Source organism: Teleopsis dalmanni, chromosome X (genome assembly GCF_002237135.1).
Source record: "Teleopsis dalmanni isolate 2A chromosome X, ASM223713v2, whole genome shotgun sequence".
NCBI classification, from domain to species: Eukaryota; Metazoa; Arthropoda; class Insecta; order Diptera; family Diopsidae; genus Teleopsis; species Teleopsis dalmanni.
In genome coordinates this window covers 62386416-62411205 of record NC_051848.1, presented here as the reverse complement: position 1 = coordinate 62411205, position 24790 = coordinate 62386416, and the positions used below count along the sequence as shown (strand labels likewise).

At 29.9% G+C, this 24790-nt stretch overlaps 1 protein-coding gene across 1 annotated transcript in view; it reads left to right on the top strand.

The window, feature by feature from the left end:
- Nucleotides 1-23394, top strand: part of LOC119687770 — a 42317-nt gene extending 18923 nt beyond the window's left edge. The window contains exons 3-8 of the mRNA XM_038102239.1: nt 16133-16240; nt 16312-16510; nt 19862-20040; nt 21185-21347; nt 21416-22138; nt 22210-23394. Coding sequence (XP_037958167.1) covers nt 16133-16240; nt 16312-16510; nt 19862-20040; nt 21185-21347; nt 21416-22138; nt 22210-22640 — 1803 coding nt within the window. The 3' untranslated portion in view covers nt 22641-23394. The remainder of the gene's footprint in view (nt 1-16132; nt 16241-16311; nt 16511-19861; nt 20041-21184; nt 21348-21415; nt 22139-22209) is intronic.
- The last annotated feature ends 1396 nt before the right edge of the window (nt 23395-24790 follow it).

Sequence of the window (24790 nt, the reverse complement as noted above, 5' to 3'; positions counted from 1 at the left end):
TGATTTTTATCTAATTTACCCTACTCGAAATTCTGGTAAATACCAACATTCGCTGTCATACCGACATAATTTACTATTTCCCTCAATTTACTCAAACTCGCTCACAGCCTAAAATGTAGGAACAAATTATTAAAACAATAGTCGAAGCTAGGGACAAATTTTGAGTCCCGAATTCATCTATCTCACAATTCACACAGTATTATAATATTATGATATTACAATAATAAATAAATAGATAATTGATTCGATGCAATAGAATCTCTAACACTTTTCAATTTTATATCTATCGAACGATATTTGGTATTTCAATGAATTTATATTTCTGCTTATTATCGAAAAAAAAATTTAATTTAATTGAGAAAATTTCATTTTATTTAAATTTAAATTTCACAGAATTTTGTGTTCGGTGAATCCCAAACAAAGTAAATATTAAAGCTTCAAAAATTATTCAAATTGATTAAAGTTTGACCACCAAATGCTTGACCACAGCGGAAGGTTCTAAAGTGTTCGAACATCATATTATATTCGAACATTTCTGGTTAAATGCTTTCATATAAAACAAAACGAAATTTAAATGAAATATTACACAGATAAGCTGTTAAAGTAGCTCGAGCAACATTGAGCAGTTCGAACATTTTCCAACATTTAAGGTGCTAGATCGAAATGTTCGAATTCAAGTATATTCGAGCTGATTTATACTTGAACATTCGAACTTTATAACATTCGAACACTTCGAAACACTACTTAATGCGGTTTAATACAAATGGCAATTAGCATTTATAGTGAGGCTTCAGTTACCGAAGTACTAAACAAACAATTGTCGAACGTAATATCCACCATTCACACACTAATCTGGTAGCTATTCGAGATACAAAGGTTACACATTGCAAAAGTAGAGTACGTGTTAAAGTTCAGCATAAGTGCATTTAAACATTCATTCCTTCTTAAATCACTGTTATGAGTTGATCTATTTTATATAAATATTTTTGTTATGGTATTCCCTTCGATGGTAGGAAAGTAAAAAATGATATACTAAACCAACTGTCAATAGATTAGCGGAGCGAGGAATCCATAATTTTTTGCATTTGCCAAAAATTCAATATTAAAGTTATATTGAAATTTTTAAAAAACATTATTTAATTTTTTCATACAATAATTTTTTACTATTCATTTTCTTCTTTCGTTTATTGTTTTCTAATTTCTAATACTCTTTTCATATTGCTGCTATTATAAATTTATCAGTTAAAAACTTTATCGAAGTTGAGATTCAAACTGAAAACACTGTTACTTTTTACCAAAGTATTAATTCTTTACGAAATCCGGTCATTGACATCCTTTGATTTTCGGTGCCTTCAACAACTCATAGTCTCTAAACGAGCAAAAAAGTATAAGAAATATGCTCTCCATACTACAAATTGTAAACTGTCACGGTCACGGGCACGTCAAAATCAAAAATGTTGTTGTTTTTAATGCAAATTTAAAAACTGAAAGTGAGAGAAAAAAAGAAATATCCATTTAAGGACGTGTGAGCGTTAGGCTAAGTTGATGCTAAACCAAATGGGAGATTTTTTGAGATTTTTCGCACTGCACACATTTAGCCATTTATCAACACGTATCGACACATCACTACATTATCGGCACAACTTAGTATTTCCTTCATTTAGAACGCAACTTAGCCTAACTCGCACACGACCTAAATTCGATCAACAATTTTGATTTTGACGTGTCTATGACAATACATATAATATAGGTCTTAGATTTATAGAATGCACATTTTATGATGAGTTGTATTTTATTAAAAAATAAAAATATTTCAGCAGGGATATGAGACTACTAAACTTTATATTGTGGAATTGTTTTATGCTAACTAATAGGGATCTCCCTTAATTATCATGTTTCTCTCTCTCTCACTCTCTTTTTCTCCCTCCATCTCTTGATTAAAACGTCTTCCAATTGAGGGTGCATTAAAGTCTTTCACTGACTGTCATTGAAAGCAATAACAAAGTACAATAATAATGCAATAAGTGCTTTGAACTTGAATGAAAAATGAATTCTCAGTAAAAAGTATTTATTTTCTTTGAAAGTAATTGAATATAGGTATTCTGTGCTTGAAAGTATTTTATTTTTCAATGCAATATAGTACGTCACGTTACTTCACTGATACTGCAAATGTGTTTATGTACACATATAGGACGAACCGTCATATTAAGCACCCAAAAATAAACCTCTGGACATTATCAACGGAAATGCAGTCATTTCGTTCACACTTGGAAAAACATCATCGCACTTATTGTATTTTTACTCCATATAGTCAAAAGTCATACTGATAGAAAAATAGTTATGAATAACAATTGTTTTGAACTTATTGCTTCACTGTTTTTAAAATTGAAAATAGGTAAATAAAAACCAAAAACTTGCAACAACAACGATGTTGTGTTGTATACTGTAGTACTTTAATTGTGCGGATTAAATTCGTGGATAGTGTAAAATAGTGAACTATTCATTATAAGTAAACATTGTTATTTTTGAGCGAATAATAGATTTAAAATAACTATATGCATGTAGAGTAAATTGCTTTAGTAAATGATGTTGTAGAATCTTCTTCGAAAGATTTAAAGAGAAATAAATTAAGGATAAATGTTCAATGTTTCAAAAGACTATCAGAAATTTAATTAAAAAAAATTAATTCATTGATTTTGTTATTTATTTAGACTTCGCTTATAATTTTCATTAATGTGATTTTACACTTCAAACAAACTTTTACTTTTGCGATTATGAAAATTATTTTTTAATAATTGAAATAAGTTTATATTCAATAAAGTATTTAATTTTAAAATAATGTTAAGACTTTATAAAAAAATTCACTTATAAAAAAGGACACATACTAATTAGGAAGTAGGTAGTCATCAGTCATATATTTATTAGAAGTTTATTTAATTTGATGATATTGTACTTGTATTGAGAGCAGAACTAAAAATCTTCAATATATATATATATATATATAAACATTTATAAATATATAAATATTAAACAGCTCACACAGTTATAAATATGAATAGGAGCAGAGTATTGCAAAATTTTAAATATTGCAAAGAGATATGACCCTTCATTTAGCTCCTGACATCAAAAAAATATTAAGAACATAACCAAACAAACTTTTGATTGTCATTTATATAAAGCCCGTCTTGAGGGGCTGGGCAATAAAGGGTTAATTACAATAAAATATATACATATATTCGGTTGAACTAGTCATTACTTTAAATTCATAATTTTAAAATAATATATCCAGACTTAATTATTTCTTTTTTAATTGCTTGAGTTCAGATTTCACAGTCGTTACTTCAATCTAAAACTTATTTAAATATGAATAAAGTCTGTTAAATTGAGAAGTCACTCAATAGGCCTATATTGAATATATACATATGTGCATTACTTTCGTAATATCGGACCGTAGTAATTATGTTTATCTGAATAAACTTTCTAATAATTTTTTAATAGTTCTAACTTCCTAAGCTAAGCTGTATTTGTTACATAGACTTAGTTTCCTTATAATATCGGAGAAAAAATAGACTAATATTTTAGCAATTAAATATATAATATTGCTTGATATACTTACCACAGTAATAATAATAATTGTAAATAAAATATATATGATACGGAAATGAAAAAGTAAACAAAAATATTAATAATTAATTGTTTTTACGACAAATTTACAATACTTTTTTATTTTCACCAGGCTTAGGTCGTTTTTTTGCTACATAAAAATTATAAAAGAATTAGGCTTATTAATTTATTTTAAATGTTTTTAATTATATTTTAAATTTTTTTATATAAAATATCTGTACTGTAAATATTTTATATAAAATGAATTGAAATATAATTAAAAATATTTAAAACTAATTAATAGGCATAATTTTTTTATCATTTTTATGTGTCAAATAAACGACCTAAGACCGGTAAAAATCAAATAATAGAATTATTATTTAAAACGGATGATTTCAAAAACTAAAAAATTCCAAACCATGTAAGAATTAGGTTAATACAATCGCTAGATTTGATGAGTTGAGCTTAATTTATGAAACCTTGACACTTGCCAGACGGTAAAAATTCATGTTCGATTAATAAAATTTCCAACAAAACAGCTACAACAGCTTAACTTAATAAACAATTAGTACTCAGAAATCAAGATTATACCAGTTGATATAATAATATTAGCACTGTCAGTATCAACAACTGAATAAGTTAGTAAATCATTAATTTCTTCCACAATGTCAAGAACCAATCCAAGACCACTAATCCAAGACAGCTACAAGTGCCGAACAAGTAAACTTACCCTTAATGTGGGCTTATAGAGTATAAATAAACAACCCACATAATTCATGTAGAAAAGAAGAAAAAAGCAAACTAACAACAAACTCCCCTCCTAAAATAAAAAATAATAACCAACAATTGACATAAATGACAACAAAATTCACTCGCCTAAGAAACCTACTAAACTAATGAGGCCAGTCAATGCCCACAGAAAAGCCCACAAAGCCACTTACAATTTAAGCACAAGGAATAGAGTAAATAACACATATTAACCTCGACGTTAGTGGAAAATGTGGAATTAATTGGATGGTAGTGCTACCCCAAAAAGCTTTAATACAAAGATGTGCGCAAAGAACAAAAAAGTTTTTTAGGGCATTATAGTTACTAAATAATTAATATCATAATAACTTTATAAATTAATAACATTCTGCAAAATAAAGCAGAAAGATTACAAACAAATCCCCAGTCCTATGTATACCCAAAGCAAGAGTTGTTTGTGGTATACTATACCACCCCCGTCCTAACAAACCAAAAGGCATTAGTTGTTTTAAATAAAAATACTTGAGCGACTAGTTAAAATCTCTATTGAGAATAACGTTAAATAAATATATTTAGTTCTCATGTTGAGAACTAATGCATTTCCAAACATTTTTCAAATTGAAAATCAACAATAACTAGTTTAGAATAAGTTGGGACTAAGTTGAAATATTAGTCAACGAGTATTAGTGAATAAGTTCAGAACTAAAACTCGTTACTAATATGCTATTTTGTTTAAAAATTGCTTAGTTAAGTAACTAACTTACTTTAGTTTAATAAATTAGTTCTCAAATTAATAAAATATATTAAGAAATAATGTAGAAAGTAATTATCCGCTTGCATTGTATTTAAGGATAAAGCTAGTTAGCAACTAGTTCTTCACTCGTTAACTAATCATTTGGTAAACTAATTACCTTAAAACTGACTCACACAGGAGACGCGCTGATGCAGGTTACATCAATATCTCCCAGTATCCAAAATCTAAAGCCCACACTACAACTGAAATATTTCTTTCTACTTTAAAAGGAGAAAATGTTAGTTGAAGATGATATTAGTTGACAATTAGTTAAGCCTAACTCGTTAACTCACTAACTCACGCCTACACATGTTGACGTACATAAAATTAGGTTTGATTATTATTCAATAGATTCTTCCAGTATCCAACATATAAATCTTCCTCAATATATACTCGTAAAATAAAAAAGTTCTCTTTACGTTAAAAGAAAAATATACCTGAAATAACTAATTACAGACCTTAGCTACAAATTATGAGACCGATTCATTATGACCAAATGGCTGTATATAAAGCAAAGGAAAAGGAAAATAAACAATGTTAGGAGGAATAAAAAGAATAAAACTAACACTAAAGATTATATAATAATACTTTTTGAAGACCGAAACTACAAATCATCAGACCGATCCATTATGACCAAATGGCAGTAAAAGGAATAAAACTAACACTGAAGATTAAATAAAAATGCTTTTCGAAAAATTTTAAAAGTTTTGATCACATCCGATATATTTAAACTATTTATTCAAACTTTATCACAAAATTCGAACTTATTGTTCTTAATATATAATATTAACTGAATATAATACTTAATACAAGTCGTATCAGTTTAAGTTTCTCCTCATATCAGAATCTACCTTTAGAATCAACAACTTTCTAAAAATTTCTCGTTAGATAGTCAAGAACCCTTGTCATCGACAAAAATAGAATGCTAGATTTCTGCTTAGTACAATTAGGAAAATTTGCCAAAATTGTTGGCTAACTGATAACGTAATTAAATATTTTATAACTTAAGTTGTTAGTCAGATATATTTATTTATATATATTTTAATAAATAAATTAATAATATATATATCAATTATAAAAATAATTAATATATTTTTCAATTAAAATATTTATGTTCTATGACTAAAAACCTTTTCCGAATAGAAAAGCGTGATGTTAGATTTATTAGGCAGATGATAGATAATAGATTACATAGGTTTTATGAGATTAATTTCTTTAGAAAGTTAGAAATCAGAAAATTTAGTCCTTAAATATTCACAATGTTTATAGAGAGGTATTCAATAGCAATTTTTAGCATAGCAACAAATTATTTTGTTTTATTTGCCAATTTTTTGTGCTGTAAACTAACACTTTTGTTTATTTTTTATGCTGTTTTGCCCGCTTTCGGTGATGTTAGTTTGCACCTTTGCTTCATGTTTTTACTGTTTTCTGAAATTATTAGTGCTGTTACCTATAACTTTAAGTCTTCTGCAGTTTATTACATGATCTCAAAAGCCTGTATGTTTGTTCTTCAACTATTTTTTTAAAATGGAGAAAATTCATTAATAGTCTATATCTGAGAGAAACTTTAATATTCTAAACATTTTCTCTCATCAACAGTCAGATCTTTCCTCAACCATCATTACGGTTATCGTCGGAGGACCGTCTTAAGCAACTCACAGTTGGTTTAGTTCGATACCTGCGGATTGTCTATTCTGCAGCTGTGTGTCATACTCTGCTATAGCTCTTCCGATCAAAAGGAATTCGATCATTTTAAATATTTTCCACCACACACACCATTTTTTCTTTTTTAAGAGATTTGCAAATATTTTATAGCAAGATCGTAGCTGCTGTAACTATTTCATATGTTACTTGCTTAAAGCCATTATATCCGCTGAGAAGTTGCGTTAGTGATATATCAACTTTACCATGTTTCTTTGTTATATATGCTTAAATATGCAGAATACTGCGAAATATTCAATATCTTTTAAGAGTTTCCCGTTAGCATAACCAAGGGGAACATAAGAGTTGCGTCCGATGACTGTGGCGGTCAGGGAACGTAAAATTTGTTCAAGACCATTGACTTTGATTCAATGAACGATATATCGAATTATATTAAAATGGTTGCACTTTCCTCATCGCGCGATGGCAGTTTTATATTTATTTAGTGATTGACCCTACCAATAAGGTGCCTTCTGACTAGTTATCACGCTATTCTGAGAATTGCATTAACAAAAACTTACGTTTATATGTTCAGTGATCTTTTGACGTGATATTTTATTTATTGCCCCGTTTTTGTGCCGTCGATGAATATTGCTCGATTATCAGAGATTTCCCACTTAGTAAGATATAAAATTGTATAGTGTGCAAAATTTAAGTTTATGGCTAGACAGTTCTATCAGTTCAATGTCTAGTGTAGCTAGCTGTATCATTTGAACACATCTTGTAGATCTATTAGCTCAGGCCAAAAGTACATATTGAATGTTTCAGAAATAACAAATTGATGGTATCATCTTGCCTCTTTCGCTATTTATGTGGGGGTAACCTAAAACTGTTTCAGTACCATAGACGGAGTACAATATTTTTTAGTAGTGGTGTACCTGTTTTGTTGACGAATTGTGTCATTGAGATTGAATTATGTTTTTATTAACGTCGTCCGATTTCTACTTCTGTGTATTTTTCTATTTAACGCATTCTGATATTTAAGATACTCATATGTCACATTTCCTTGTCACCTTCGTGAATTTGTGAAGAATTGAATCAACATATCTACTTAGTATCTGATAGTCTCAGTAAATATATAAAATATTGTATATGTATTTGAATACAACGTAACGTAGGACGTACTATAAGAATCTCTATAATTTTAACAGAATGAAACATTTATCTGAGAATCAATTTTGTATTATACAAATCTTATTCATTTAACCAACAGAATGCAAATAGCACCAACTCCAAGTAATATAAATTGTATGTTGCATTTAGTATAACTTAATCGAAAATCTAACTAGAAATCATTCCGATGACTAAACGTAGGAACATACGTTGTACACTTATATGTCCAACAATTATCCTTAACTTGGAAAACAATTGTTATGCAGTTCTGTGTTCCACATTATACGTAATGCCCTGTATTTCGAACTCATCACCAATAATACAACTAACGTTAGTATTAACCAACTGATAATCAATGGAAAGAACTAGAGCACATTAAAAATAATATAAGCGGTATGTTCATGATGGGAAAATTTAAATAAATTGTAAAGGTTTTTACAACAACGAATGCGCTTCAACCCATTATATGATTCGACTCATTAAGATATCCTTCGAATGGAAACATGGTTGAATTAACTGTCATCTCATGCAGCTTTTATCAGATCATGGCTGCTGCAATGAATGCTGTCCATATTGATATGAAAACACGTTTTCAATTCTTTTAACAGGAAAAAATTGTATTTTTTATATTACTATAATATTCAATATAAAAATGTTAACGATTTCTTACATACCGCCTTTCAATGCCGGATTTTGATAAAGATTGATTAGCTGAGTAAATCTACTACTAACTTGGCGTTTACACTGACAAGATTTTAGGAAGAATTGCATGTTCCTCATTTTAATCGCGAACAAAAATTTGTGTGTATGAGATTGAATGCAAAAATCTTGCCAAAGTCTAGTCTGTGTAGACGTAGTATAATCTTATCATTAAATTAATTTTAAAACTAATACACAATTAGTAGTCAGCGAAAATTTCCATTTAACTATAGAATTCATTTATATACTTTGGCAAAAAAAAAATATTTTTGTCCGCTAAAAAAATCTTAAAAACTTCTATGTTTGGGTTATAAAATCAAATCTATCAATAAGTATGCAGAATAAAAAACTGTTTGTAATATCAATAAGTTGTACATATTAGATCTGTGTCAGAACTTAATTTGAGTTGCCTTTATTGAGGCAAAAAACAAAGGTAACTTACACCCGTTTTTAGTTTTTCTCTTATTAAATTAAACTTATATATATTTTAATTATTTTCATTTTCTAAATACTTTTTCTTCTTGCTTTATTTATTATTATCATATTTTTATTTAATTTCGCATTTTGATTCATTGAAGGAAAATAACACTAATACCATTAACAGATGACAGCATAAATTATCATTAAACACGCTTAAATGATCATTTAAAAAATACCCTGACGTACGGTGTTAATTACACTGTGCGACAAAAATGTAGTGTTTTTTCGTTTATTTGATGTTGCAACGTTTTTAGTTTAATTTGGGGCAACTGAGCGAAAATTTGCAATTAGTCTTTTTTTACAGATATCTGGGTCGACAGACAAAAGTTCAAAATATGGAGTTTTGAAGTTTTAATAAAAAATGCGAAAGTACTTTAAGAAATATAAAATTTGTGTTAGCAGTGAACTTGCTGATAACTAGGTGAACTAGAACTTTAAGCTTAGAAGTTTTTCCTCAAAATCCCTTTCTTCTTTCTTAAAAGAAGGAATTTTCAAAAATTTCTTAAAATTATTCTGAAAAAAAATCGTTTGAAGAAATATTTAAAAAATTGCTATTTCTCTGATGTAAGGAAGGGCATTCGATTAAGGGCACCTAAGGCAAAACATTTTATCTATTTATTCGTAACAAGTCTACTATAGACAAAAAGTTTATGTTTCTTAAAATAGTACGACTTATATTAAAACTTCTTTTATTATGGATTTCAATTCATTATTGCCAGGGAACCATATGTTAAGGAAAAAACCCTACAGATTTCAGCTCAGGAGCCTAAAGTTAACTAAAAGTTATTAAATCAAAAAAAAGAATTGATTGTCGCACAGTGTCATCATTTAAAAGCCGTAAAATTAACATGAATTGACAGAGGTTGAAACAATGTGTGAGCATTTTGATTCAAAATGAGCAAAGAGTCTTCTCTTCAAGAAATTAGCGGTAATATTATTAAAAAGACCACGCTTTTTTATTCAAAAACAAACAATTTTCTTATCAATTATTTAAAAATCTGTGAACTATTAAAGCACAAACTTGCATGAGCACATGTCTTTTGGTAAGAATAACTTATCCCCTTATCTTATCTTACTTTATTCTTACTCCTCGCTCCAAAGTTTTCAGTTTTTATTTACTTTCATTTAAAGATGATTCGTTACCGCTGTAGAAACCGTCAAGTAGCTAAAGACCACTATCGATAATTTTACAATGCACACTTAACTATCTATTTCACACTAAAATAACGTTTCTAAGTGACTTTTTAGTGCACAATATCGAGCACTTAATGATTATTTAGCTTAATTATGCACTATAAAACTAGCGCTTAAACGGTTATGGCAATTTAACAGCACATACTTATGTCCCTTTTTGACATTGTTTGAATTTTAAATGTGACTTTAGTGCCCAATATCGAACTCTTAAGGGTTAATTAACTTAAGTTAAGTAAATGATCATTTAGGCTTCCAAATTAAGTTCCCATCCGTTAATGTTTTAACATACAAAAGGGAAAGCTGTCTCAAATTAAAACCTGATCGCTTTAACAATAGTCCAAATGAGCAATTGTTCTAGCTCTGAGCTATGCTTTGTGTAACGATGGACAGGAAAGTCAAACATACCGCAATATGGGTACGGAATCAACGCATCTCATTTCATGGTTGCGAGTTTTACTCTGAGTTTGAGTCCAAAACGAGTACCATGCGTGCTTGCGTGCCCAGTGTTTGGTGGATACTACGCTTCATGATCACAACTTTTCATTTAATTGATAAAATAAATATTTATTTTTATGTACATTATTGTAGTTTTAAAATACATTTGCACGTAGTTAAGATATTAAAGATAATAACCAAAGTAACTTGTATAGAACACTGCAGCATTTATTACATATTTTTAAACTAATCACTGCATTAAATCAGCAAATAATAAATGGTATCAAGTTTTCCTTAAACTTCTGTTAAGCTTACTTGCCTCTCATTCCCGTTTTCGATCTAAGAGCTCATCTTGGTTCAATATGTGAATATGTATCCTCAATTATGCAAAATGTGAAAAAATGTTTAAACAAAGATTGCTAAATTTAACTGATGTATAAAAATGCAAAAGCTACGAAATTGTAATCAGTTTAACCGACATCTTTAAAGAGGCCTCATGGGTATTCGTAGAAATACCCTCTTTGTGGAACATTCACATGTTGAAGCAAGCACAACAACTGATATATTAAAATTCTCATAAGCTGCTAATTATAATAAGCAAATATAATAATAAAATTTAATAATTTTATATATATATATATGAACCCACACATATATATATGTATATGTATGATAACCTTTTTATTTAAAAATTTAATAATTGTTTTTAAATAAAACTAACACAAAAGGAATCCTTTATGAGCTGGACTTCCTTGCTACATAGCACTTCACTCAGAGATATATACACAAAAGTTCAAGAGAAATGTCTTTTTGAGTATCACTTTTATGTATATAACTATTACGGAAGCTTTGCTGTAAGTATTTTGCGAAAGATATCCTAATCGAAATATATGCCCAAACTTTATAAACGTTTACGCCTTGCTAAGGGGTAAGTTGACAAGTTACTGTTCTTTATATTCAAGTAATTTTATTTTGAAATAAAATGTTTTGCACTTAGTTAAATTTAATAGATGATTTTTTATTAAGGATTTAAATTAGAATTTTTATGAAGATTTATGTTTCAAATGTACTTGTATATAGAAATCATGCCAATCCATATCTGAAAAATGTAAGTATTTATTTTTTGTAAATCAATACAAATCTTCAGTGACGTCGTTTATTCCTATCAATACCATTAAGAAGTATACAAAATCGATTAATTGAGTTGATTGAACGAATATTGGCATTATTGAAATTTGTTTAGTGAATTGTATATGATTTGAATAAATATTAAAAACATTTTCTAATGTACATTCTGACTATCCATTAATTGTAAATAACATTTTTCAATTATTTTTCTAACCACTAAAATGAGGGAATCATACGTTTTATGTTTTCTGTTTTTGGTTAAAAAGAGCTTTGGTGTATCAAATTCCTTTGATGCTATTCAAATTTGCATTATCGCAGTCAATATACTATGAAAATTATGTCCTTCACAAACCTGTATTAGATGTGTCCAAACTTGCATATTAAAATCGTATCTATATTTCAAGTAAAAGAAATACATAATTATGAACGCAGATGTAAAAATGAGTAAAAAAGATCATGTAAGCTCAAAATTACATATACCAGAGCTAGATCGCTGAATCGGTTTTACACTGTTACCTCCATGTTTTCAGTGTAAGTAATTATAAACATCAGTAAAATGAAGGTAATGTTCACAGAATTCTCGAATCAATTGAAACCGAAACACTTCAGAAGATTTTACGATTTCATAAAGCTTCCAAAGAGTTCCCCCATAAATATTACGTTTATATTGTTGTGCATATTGCATTCAACATTATTTAGTAGATTCAAGAGTTAAATTAAAAAAATTTTAATACAGAGAATGGTTACCATTTACATTAGTTTGGTCCAAAATGTTTAAACATAATAAGCAATTTCATGAAATGCATTCCCGATTTTGTGCCCATACCTATTCAAACTATGTACACCGTTTTTACTTTCAATTTTTAACTTTTGTAGCTTGACTTTATTATCAAATGCATTGAGATTTATTGACTCAAATATTTAATCGTAATGCCTCTTAACAGCATTTTTCACTTCACTTCATTTCTCCATGTATCGAATTAGACTCCAATGCATATCACTCTTCTATCTACCTAATCCTCCACCTTAACCATGTTATAAAAACAAAACTGCATTTGCATATAAGGCACCCAAAGTAATTTATAGTGAGACCAACAATTACATGCATCTCTGAGACAGATTTTGAACAATTGTACTGTCCAAATTTCAGAATATTTAGATGTGTTGTCCTCCTATACAGAAACGAGTGTCGAGTAAAGAACTAAAATTATATTTTGTTTTAACTACGGTAAAATTCTTTTAGAAGCATTTCATTAGATGTACCATGTTTATGGTGGCGTTATGTTGATTCTTGAGACAGAGTTCATGACTAGTAGATGGGGCTTAAAAACTATCAAGACTATGTAAATGATGAGCAACACGTTGACCAGCTGATATCCATAGACACCGCAGACTTATAAAAATTTTAATCAAAGATTTGCAGAAATCTTCAATAAATTTAATGAAAATAGAATTGGACATCCAATAATTAATATGCTCGCTTGCATATAAAACTATCGAAGAGTGTACCTACGGCAACCAAAAATTGACCTCACTGATCGACAAAATTTCTTTTTTGCTAAAATTTCCATTGAGACAGACTATCATTCAATTTGGGGACGTATGATTTTTATCACTTCTTATAAACACATATACTTGTAAGAGAAAAGTAGTTTTGTGGCCGTATAAGCTATCTAAAATCTTTATATCATTATTAATAATTAGTAGCTACGGTATATATCACAGATAGGATTAAAAAAAGAGAAAACTTTAGAAAGTTTACCAGAAGGTACAGCATTGTATCAGTAAATCAAAATAACGTATGAAATAATCTGCATCGTTTAAAACTAAATCGCCACTGTTTTAATTCTAATAATGAATAAAAGGTATTTCCGAATTTTTAATCATGAGATTAAATATGCAACCCAATTAAACTGAACTGAAAGAAATACTTTAAAACAATTGGCTTTGCTAAAAATATATATCCCTTGCTAAGAACTCAAAAATGCTGTAGTATAAAGCAATATGTATATACACTGTATATAAATGTATATAATCAATGACAATACTATTGATCCTACGATCTAAAAAATTTCTTTATAATATGTTATAATATACATAATTCCATACAGTACTTATCAAAAATGCTGTAGTATAAAGCAATATGTATATACACTGTATATAAATGTATATAATCAATGACAATACTATCGATCCTACGATCTAAAAAATTTCTTAATAATATGTTATAATATACATAATTCCATACAGTACTTATCAAGGCAATACTTTGATCTTTGAAAAATATAAATAAACTATGAATTTGTTTTTCAAAACTTGACTGAACTGTCATTAGAACTATTTCCATTATATCTTAAAGATTATTTGAGTTGCAAGGCCACCACTAAATATCTAAGCGTCGCTGTTTATATTTTAGATCGGCAGATCTACTTAGAAGCACTGAAAAAAAAAAAATTGAGCAATGATATTATTTCTAAAAAATTAAGAGCAAGTATTATATCTGTTCAGATGTGAAATCAGTAACGCAAAAAATCAAATCAACTACTCACATGAATATTTCAAATGTTATCAACAATCTATAGTTCCCAGATAGCAGCAATGCAAACAGTTGGATACGCAAAAAGTTTCAATATTTGTAGTGCTTGCGTTATAATGCTAATACCCATTAGGAGAAATTCCATAAAAATAGAGGAGGTGTTTTAGTCCGTATACTACACAGTAATAGTCAGAAACACCACTCCGGTGACGATCGCTTTGATGGTGGTATAAAGCATTCCATCTTCTCACCTACAACAATGCTAATACCCATCAGTAAGTAATATGTATAATACATCTTGTACTTAGTTAGGTAATGCCAAAACAATATCGTTTAAAAATAATATAAAGAGTAAATAAAATTTTAGATTTTTTAAAAATATCCTAAAAAAATAGCTTCCTAGTTCCAACAAGCAATTTTCGAATAAAAACCTGATCGCTGGAATAGTGAAAGAAGTGCCGTTCATTTCATGATTATTTTGTTGTATATAAAGGCCCACTGGTTCTAACAAGCTATATTTAATTATATACCATAAATATATGATAGTGAGATAAATGACAGCAGCTTCTTTATAAAAATTCTGCATATGGAAGCTACTACTAATTCCAACCAGAAATATTAAATAATAGCCCTGATATTTTAAACAGTAATACAAGTGACGTTCCAATTTAATATTTTAACATTTGAAGACCTATTAAGTTGTACATAATACTTTGTGCTAATGTAAAGAATTGAAGATAATCGCATATTACCTTCAATATTATTTTAAATAAGTATGGTAAATAAGTTTAAAGATCCTGACTTTACAGATGAATTCTCAAAATGAACACGAACTAATAGAAGGGATTTTAATTGGTTTATGTACTATATATAGCAAATTGAAAAAAAAATGTGAGAGGTAATAGCTCAAAGGTTCTTATTTGGTGCACTTTAGCCTTAATGTATACCCCTTTGTAAAATACTAATATTCATTACAACGTAGCCTTACCTTGGTTTATACATTTCTCAAATATGTTGGAATTTCCTTAACAATACATTAGTTTGTGGCCTGTTATGTTTTTATACGTACTCTTCACACTAACGACAAAATAATACTATAAATTTGATTCCGCCATGCAATAATATACGTAAAAAAAAATTCAAAGTAACTCGAGAAATCGACTAGGCAACATATAACGCTGTCCGTCTGTCCATCTGTTCAATTCAATTCGAGAAAGGAGATATTATTTAAATAAATGAAATTGATACTCCGACTTTGTGTGAACGGATTTTGAGTTTATATATTGTATCTGCTCATGAGTTAAGTAATTTACTAGACTAAACAATCAAATGCATGTACAAAACAAAAACTATTAATACCGGATTAAGGAGTTATAAGTTTTTAAATAGGAAAGAAGATTGGACCGCTCGTTTGAGTCTTGAATAGTATTTCTTTTATTAGTTAAAACAGCATTTATTGTTAATATATCTATATATCTATGCCGTTTAAATTTATGTTAATAGAAAATTATTTGGAAATATTTAACTTTATTTGTGTCATTACCATGTGTGTGAAGGGTATCACAGCTAGGCAAAGCCAAAGCTAATTTTTTTGTGTTTTTCATTTCGTTTATTTGGAACAAAATTTAAATAGTTGTTTTATAATTGTTATGTCGTGTAATATATATCTTTGTCACATTAAAAATATGTTATAAACAATGTAGTGCGCTCAAGGACGAGCAGCTTGGCTGGAACGTGGCCGTCGTTGCAGCGTGCAGGAAAGTCAACAACAGGCTGCTAGTTGCCACCGTCGCTGGGTGAAACGAAATCGCGTGAGTATATCTAGAGAGTTGTTTAATAATTACTTTTAGTGGTTTATTTTAAATGAACTTTAATTGCACAGATTCAGGACGTTTCTGTTGGTGGCTCTTCAGATGACGAAGACTTTTTGGGTGTATTAAGAGGTCCTAGCACTTTTGCTAATGCTTTTTTATATATGGGCTTAGGTACGATTGCTTTAGGTTTAGTTATAGCCTTTGTTGGTACTGGAGAAAAGGGCTTTAAAACGGTAGAACTAAGGTTTATTGGACCATCATTAATTGGTAAGTTAAAACAATACATCTCTATGATTTTGATTACGGTTGAGTTGCCATTAGACTTGTTCTTATTTGAATTGGCAATTTAATATGTATATAACATTTACGTTAAATGTACCCTAAAATGTTTCTCTTCACATTGGAAATACTTTAATTTAATATAATATATCGGCGCAATTGGAAATATAACGTTTGATAGTAACTAAAATATTTTTCTGTAGCAGCCCAGCGGTTACCTTTAAAGGAAGTAAATGTTTGACACAACCCAACTATTATGCCTAACATACTTCTCTTTTCATCTTTTTGCTTTGCTTAATAAAATGCGAGTTATAGTGTCTAAAGCACTCTTACCCAATAGTGTCTGCAATCCCTGGGTGAACAACTGTAATAAGAGCTTCATTCAGTTTTTATAATAAGCTATAGAGGTTAATTTACAGAAGTATAATATGAAGCTCAGCATATATCTTCCTGACGGAATATATATTGTATTCGATATAAGAGAGTACCTATAATTCGGAATTGATGTATGCATCAACAAACTCTGTCTTTGATGTACTTTTGTATACTCTACTCTCAAGATTTTGTGTATATTTTTAATTCTGATAACATATACCATGAAGTTTTTAGCATACCTACGTCTAAATACAATATTTTGACAAGTTTTTTAATGGAAGCCAGTACGACAGCGGCGTCATAAGGAACACAACAGTAAAGGAGTTCAGATCACTCTCAACCTTTCTTATAGTAATGGCAATCATTAACTATATTTAGCGGGATATTTGTAATAGCACATCGGCCGACAAGTGGCCCCACTGAAGTAAAAAATTAGCCGAAATAGACCACGCAATGACTTGGGTCCTTTTTCGTCTTTCGATTATCGAATGTCGTTATTGAGTTAAAGCTAGAGTGGCTTCCGTTCGCATAACTACATCGCTTGTAATGCAAGTAGCTCATTTTGCTTCAGGTTGTCTGTCAAGTCATCACCAAGCCAATAGTGTCCCAAGACAGTCATCCTCCTGATTGACAGTGCTGGACATTGGCACAATATATGCACCGCTGTCTCCTTTCCTTCTAGACATAGTCTGCAAGTGTCTTCATCAACAAGAGTTATATCTTTGAGGTGTTACTTGAAGTTTCTATGTCCACAGTAATCAATGAGGTCAGCCGGTTTAGGCTGATCCATGGACAGTTCACCATTTTTATCGCTTCTCTGGTCAATGGTTTTGGCATCATAAACTTAGTCTGTCTACAAGTGCTCATCTCTCTCCATCTGTTAGGTTAGGTTAGGTTATACCGGTGATCCCTAGTGGATCCACTTAGGTCTATTGGCCCATTGTGATGCCGTATATAAATAATAAAAAACCTCAGGGTTTAAAACCACCTAGAACCTTTTGCGAAGCATAAAATACTATTTAAAGCCCGGTCCTGTAACTGGTCCAGGTCCTCAAGGAAGGGGGCTCCTAGAGTACTAAATCGCCGACGTGCATGAGCTGGACAAAAACACAAAAGATGAGATGCGCTCTCATCGTCCTCCCCACAGCTACGACAGATTTGGTTGAAAGGAAGACCTAGTCTTCTAGCATGGTTCCCTAGTTTACAGTGTCCTGTAGTCAACCCTACCAGAAGACCAATGGCATTCTGGGCTCTGGGCCGCAGAAGTTATGTCTTGATACTTTCCTAGATATGGCAATAGTTTAATAATATTAAAAGATAAAGATTAATCAAACTTTATCTTCAAACCATAAATATGCTTTCTTAAAAATTGAATGCTTTCAACTTATTGCTTTGCTTGACATCAAGGTCTTTTAATTGGATCTAAGCTACAAATTAAAGTACTACCAGGTAAAAGAGAAGAACATCGAGAGGATACTTAGCGAATTTCTTATTTTCAAAAATAAGCACAAGTGTAGTCGCTAAAAATAGATGATAATATGGGTTTAAAAAAATTAATACAGATATTTAAATGACAAAAAATTTTGTTTTGAATGAGCCGTAAAATGGATTAAGAGTAACCGGAGAAGGAAATATGTGAAAGTTAAGGTTTTATTTTTAGTTGTCACTGAACATATAAATGGAGGAGTTTTATACTAATATCTTTATTTGAGGTGCAAATATGTTAAGCAGATGTGCTTCTGATATCTTAAGCTCACCCCTGACATGTGTAATGAAATAATATTTAAATATTATGACAATATTATGTAATGAAGTGTAAACTCGGAGTTTACCATAATTCTTATAACTTTAAAATTTTAAAATCAGTTTTTAGTTTTTATGTTTCTCACATGGTATAACGGTCCTTAAAAGGTCATACCCTATAGCGTGAATGTCTTCTAAGCGTATCATTATTCAGTCCCTCTCTCTGTCATCTGCGTAGTCGTCCTCTTGCATTGCTTCTAAAAAGTTTTAGGAAAGCATTTAAATCTGCGGTTAGTCTTCAGCATTTGTTTACATGTAAATTATGTAAATACTTCATTCATGAACTGATAAATCAACGGACTCATTGTTACTGTTGTTGTCTCATAATTTTCTCTGATATAGTCAGTATTAATCGTATTATTTAACGGTGTACATCTTGCCGTATATATGTTATTGTATTTTTGTTATCTATGGAACCCACAGTCGTACTCGTACTGCACTTCATCTCTTCCGTAATAATGTTGATATGCTCAAAACAAATTTGGTAAATTTTTTTATGTCACACATATGTGACACCTAGTGATATACTTAACCCTTTATATATGGGGTATATAACGGCTTTATTTTTTTCTACAAATAGTCTGACTATGCGATTGCTGCGTGCACTATGTTGTCATGGTTCGATTCATTATTCTTGTTTTAAAGAAGTTTTTGAAAATGTGGTTTGCAAGAGTTACTCACGCAGCTGTCTTCAAAATATTGAATTCGATTTAATTCTTCGGACTAGTGCTGGGTATAACTTATTCATTAAGCTGAATTAGTTAAATCTATAATTTTTTTCCAATGAACTGATAGATTCACCCGATTTATAAAATTTCTATGAGAGCATCAAGCGGAGATCAATGTGTATCGATAATAATTACTTATCGCTTGTTAGTCAATCTTCTGATTGATATATGCGAAAAGGGTGTGTTTCTATGGCCAATTTGTTGCATTCTTAGACAGTTGAAGAGTTTTGCCCTTAGTATACGATGAGCCAATCGAATTTGAACTGCCTATATTCTAAAGATAACATTTTAATAACCATTTCGAAAACTAACAGAAAGCTACAGCATCAACTTTGGTTACTGTTGCCTATCAGTACATACTATCAAACATAAAAGTTGTGTATTTAATAGAACAAATTATATATAATCTATTTTTATTTATCTACTTTAACAGGTCTTGGACTCGTTTGTTGTATATTACGCATTCTTTTTTGTATATGTCCTTCTCATTGTATATCATCAAGTAAGCAAACAAGAAAGAAAAACGGTAATAAAGTGGACGTTGATCATACAACTTCGCTATTGCATGGAGAGAGTAAAAGAGTATCTATAGCTAGAGGACCAGCAATTCAGGTAAGAATATCGATTAAATACTATGTTGGCAAATTTAAAAATTTATTTTCTTCAATTGAAATTGTTCTCAAATTCTATATTGTAAACTTAGTAGTAGAATTTCAGAAACTTTTAATTATAAAACAAAATGATATTGTTTTTAAATTATATACATATTTATATATAAGTATTGATATATATACTTATCTAAACTTGATTTTTAAAAATACTTGAGTGATTTGAATACTACTTGGGTGTTTGAAATCAATTCTTAAGTGTAGTTTATAATACATATATTGTAGAAATCATAAAATATAAGCATACAAGTATACATAGAAAGAATTAGAAGTCATTGACATCAAAATAGAGTAATGGAGCACTGGAAGTAATATATTCTAGAATCGAAATGATATTTTTAAACTTGATAAAATTAGGAAAAATGATCACATCGCTCATTAAACAATTTTATTGGTACTAGAGTCTCGTAAATATGGAATGTTCCACACTAAACTTTTTGCTGTAGACCTTTATATATAGTACATGCATATATATATACATATTATTATTATACATATTCTTCATTTCATCTGATTTTTATATAAAAGAACTGCAACGTAAAGATTGATAAACAAAAATACTTGCTATAGGTGTACGACAATTAAATGACCGTGTTTATCTTGTATTAAAGTTAGTACTACGTTTCAATCCATTAAAATTCAAATGATATTTAACTGAACAATACATACTATTTAAGTCTGTCCTTATTACACCACACCTACACTATACGTCTAAATGTCAGAAGGTTAATATGAATTGATTAGAAATTTTCTGAAAGAGGTAGAAAGTATTACTAACAGGAACACATTGATCTCGTCATACAGCAACATTTTTTATAACAAATTTTGGTTACCACTTGAATAATAGATAGTTTTTGGTTTAAAGATTTTTCATTCTTGTTTTATTGATTTCGTCAAATGGTAACTTCACTCTTAACTCTCACGTTGCTTTGGTCTTTTACGGTAAAATTGAATCTTTACTGAGGTAATTTTATTTTTTTTTATAAAAGAATAAGATTTTAAGCACATTATTATATATTCATATAACTCATTCATACTACTCTATATTCGGAACACAACCATATTAAAACTAACTATTGAATTCTTAGTTAAAATATCCAATAGCACACAAACGAAGCAATAGTAGAATGCTCAACGAAGGAATGGAAGCTCTTCGACAAATTGCCACTACATCGCTTTTTATGCAAAATGAGCAAAAACATGACTTAAATCGAGTAGTACCCATCATCAATGAGCCTATTTCGTCAGCTGGTATGATATATCTATATATATATAATTTCTGGACAAAAGACTACTTCTCAAAAATTTTGTGTTTACAGATGCTCCATTAGAGATGAAAAAACTTGATACTGTTATTAATGAGATGAGTGACGATGAAGAACTTAAATACAAAAATATCAAAGAAGTAACTGCAATCAATATTATATCAGAGCAAACAGAAGATACTTTTAATGCGAACACATCCTCCGTAACAACAAATATAATGTTAAAAACAAGGGTTTCTGACTCCAATACGTTAGAAACATCCGCATCTACAGGTAGCAAACTTAACCGACAAAGATTTGCACTAAATCAACAGCATACTCAGATCGAACAGTCCCAATCATTACAAATGATAGCACTTAAAAACGATGATGGAGTATTTGTAGAAACTTCATTAATGAACATAAAAAATACTTTAAATAGTGATGAGCCATCTACAAGTACGATACATTGTAAGGATAACATAAATAATTCAATAGCAGTAACAACAGTAACAACTTTAACAACAACCACAACGTCACCGCTTTATTTAAAGCCCACAACAAATGAGGGATTAACTAGCACCAGCGTAACGGACTTCAAGCTCCCATTATTTTCCGAATCGCCAATATATAAATACGACACCACTATTACTTGTTTACCATCCACTTTACAATCATCATCTATGGGAGTACCGCTAGCGATACCACATACATATTCTACAGCTATGTCGCCTTCAGTTCCACGTACACCAGCCAATCGGGATTGCTTAACACGTATTCAAATGGATACACAAACAGGTATGGATATCTAAAATAAGCATTAATGAAACATATTTCATAAAATGTGTTTCTTTTATTTATCAATTTAGCTTCATCAATGTCAGCAGCATTAGATCTAACAACAGCTTCTGCGAGCGATATAAAAGAAACTTGTATACCTGGCCAAGTTATGGACATTACTGAAAACTCAGATACAGGGCATTTATTAAGTGACCAACAACGATTTAGTACGAATATAATAAGTTCACCTAACAATACATCGAACACAAGCAACATGCTATCACATATATCTTCTCCAGTCATTACACCAGTAAGCTTTAAGTATCCTCCACCTTTGTCACCAACATTCAATTCGATGGGCGCTTCTACTAATGGCCGCAATACTGCAATAACTACAACAGCACCGACAACTGCAATAAACACAACCAATCTGACAGAAGCATCAACGTCAATAGCTGGAACACCTTCTAATAAATTCGAAGCAGAACTAGTGCTTAGTCCAGCAATGCTAGGACAATAATCCTTTTTTAGAAAGATTTTTTATTTCGCTTTCATATGAAAGTATTATGTATACATTACTTGTAAAGTGATGTCAGGATCCTTGGAGAGCAATCATATTAAGTCCACTTTAAAATAAATTTTGCCAAATTAAGAATTTTTTTACAACCATAATAATAGGAGTATTCACTTCTTAGTGTAATTGTGTTGAAAAAAAGTGTTTACACATCACAATTCTTCAAAAATTGGGGATAATACTTTTAGTGAAGCCAGAACACATCATTATCTCCATTATCTCCAATTAAACAACAATCGTTTTATTCTGTAGTTACAAATGTCAAAATATAGTTTCACAAATGATCATCTGTTGCACTACGCAGAATTGAGCAACAGTTGCTGGGTACTAAATTCAATCCCGTTGGACTATAGTGAGAGTAGACAGCTACTGGAGCGAGAGACTCAAGCGAGGGACTCAAGCCAGAGACTCAAGCCAGAGACTCAAGCGAGGGACTCAAGCCAGAGACTCAAGCCAGAGATTCAAGCCAAAGACTCAAGACTCAAGCAAGGGACTCAAGCCAGAGACTGAAGCCAGAGGCTGAATAGTTCGTTGGAGATAATGAAAAGTTCTTGAAAGTCTTTCGTCAAATTTTCAACACAATTAAATCAAAATTGAATACCTCCACTGTGAATACAATATGTGTCTATATAAGGAATTTTGAATATTTAAAACAGAAATCTTTATTTTCTAAGTTCTAAGCGATATATTTAGCAAAAAATCAGCACAAATTCTATTTTTAAGTTTTCTTTCAAAATCAGTTCATAGACCACCACATTTTATTAATTAAGACAAATATTTTTTAACGATATTGAAAGCATCTCAATTAATGGTATTATTAATATTAAATGAAACCAATAATTATTGCTATAAAAAATTATTGTGATTTTAGATTAAATTTATTTTGCTATAATATTTCATTAGTGAAATTTGTAAAAAGTATCTATTTTTTAAGTAAGATTAACGATAATAATACCAAAAGAATTTCTCATTACGTAAATTGCTTAGATATTCATATATACTATTATTATTATAATTTTTCAAGTGAATTTTTTTTTTGAATTAACTCTATACATTTTATAATTAATTTGATTGATTAACACCGTGTAAAGGATTGCACTCGTATAGCCATTCTTTAAAAAGCCATTACTTATACGATCTATTTCGATGGAAAGTAGAATATCCATAGAATATCATAGAATACCATAGAATATCGATAAAGATCTTCATCGTTAGATGTGGTACAATTATTTGCCAGTTCCTCTTACTATATGAACTTATAATTTTATATTCAAGATTTTTCATATGTCATATGTCGATCGAAGCAGTATACTTTATAGGCCAGACGAGGTGCGAGGAAGCTGATTTAATATGTCCCAACCAAACTCTTCGTTGAAAACATAAGTCTCTTGTAAATGTGCAAAGATCGACTACTTATATTCTTTATAAACAGTTGTTGAGAGTTATTTACTATTCAATTCATTTGATAAATTTACATATAAAAGACCAGAACTTAGAGATAAAAAATTCTAAAACTTTTTAAGAATTAGTACCATATTTTTTTTATTTGTTTTATTTGATTTTAGGTTAGGTTAGGTTAGTTTAAGAAGGCGCGTGCTGACAGTTATCAGCACTTCCACACGGAGGCATATATTGCCGATTGTGATGCCCTCTTATTTGATTTTAACTAGCTTTTCAGTTGTTGTGAGATCTTAAAGTAATTCTATTGGAATTCATGTAAGGAATAAACACAATCGATTAGGAATTAAAAGACAGTTCTAAGAGTTATTCCTCGTTTGTGAAGTAAGTTAGGCAGGTAGATTTTTTTAAAAATTTAATTTTCTTAGGATGGTCTACTGCAGTTTGCTATTAATTTCACTTGCTGATGCTCGCTTAAGATGTGTTAGTATAAAGCACTCCGTCCCAGTAGATCAACTTATGTAAATATAGCATAACTCTTTGCTTTTTATATATATTAGTATTTTTGTATATAATTAATTCTTTTATAATGATTTCATCTAGTTATATGTGAGTGTAATTTTCAGTCGCCATCACTAAATATATAAAGCTTAATAATAAAAAAAGATAGTCTAAATAATAGTAACAATCTATGAGGT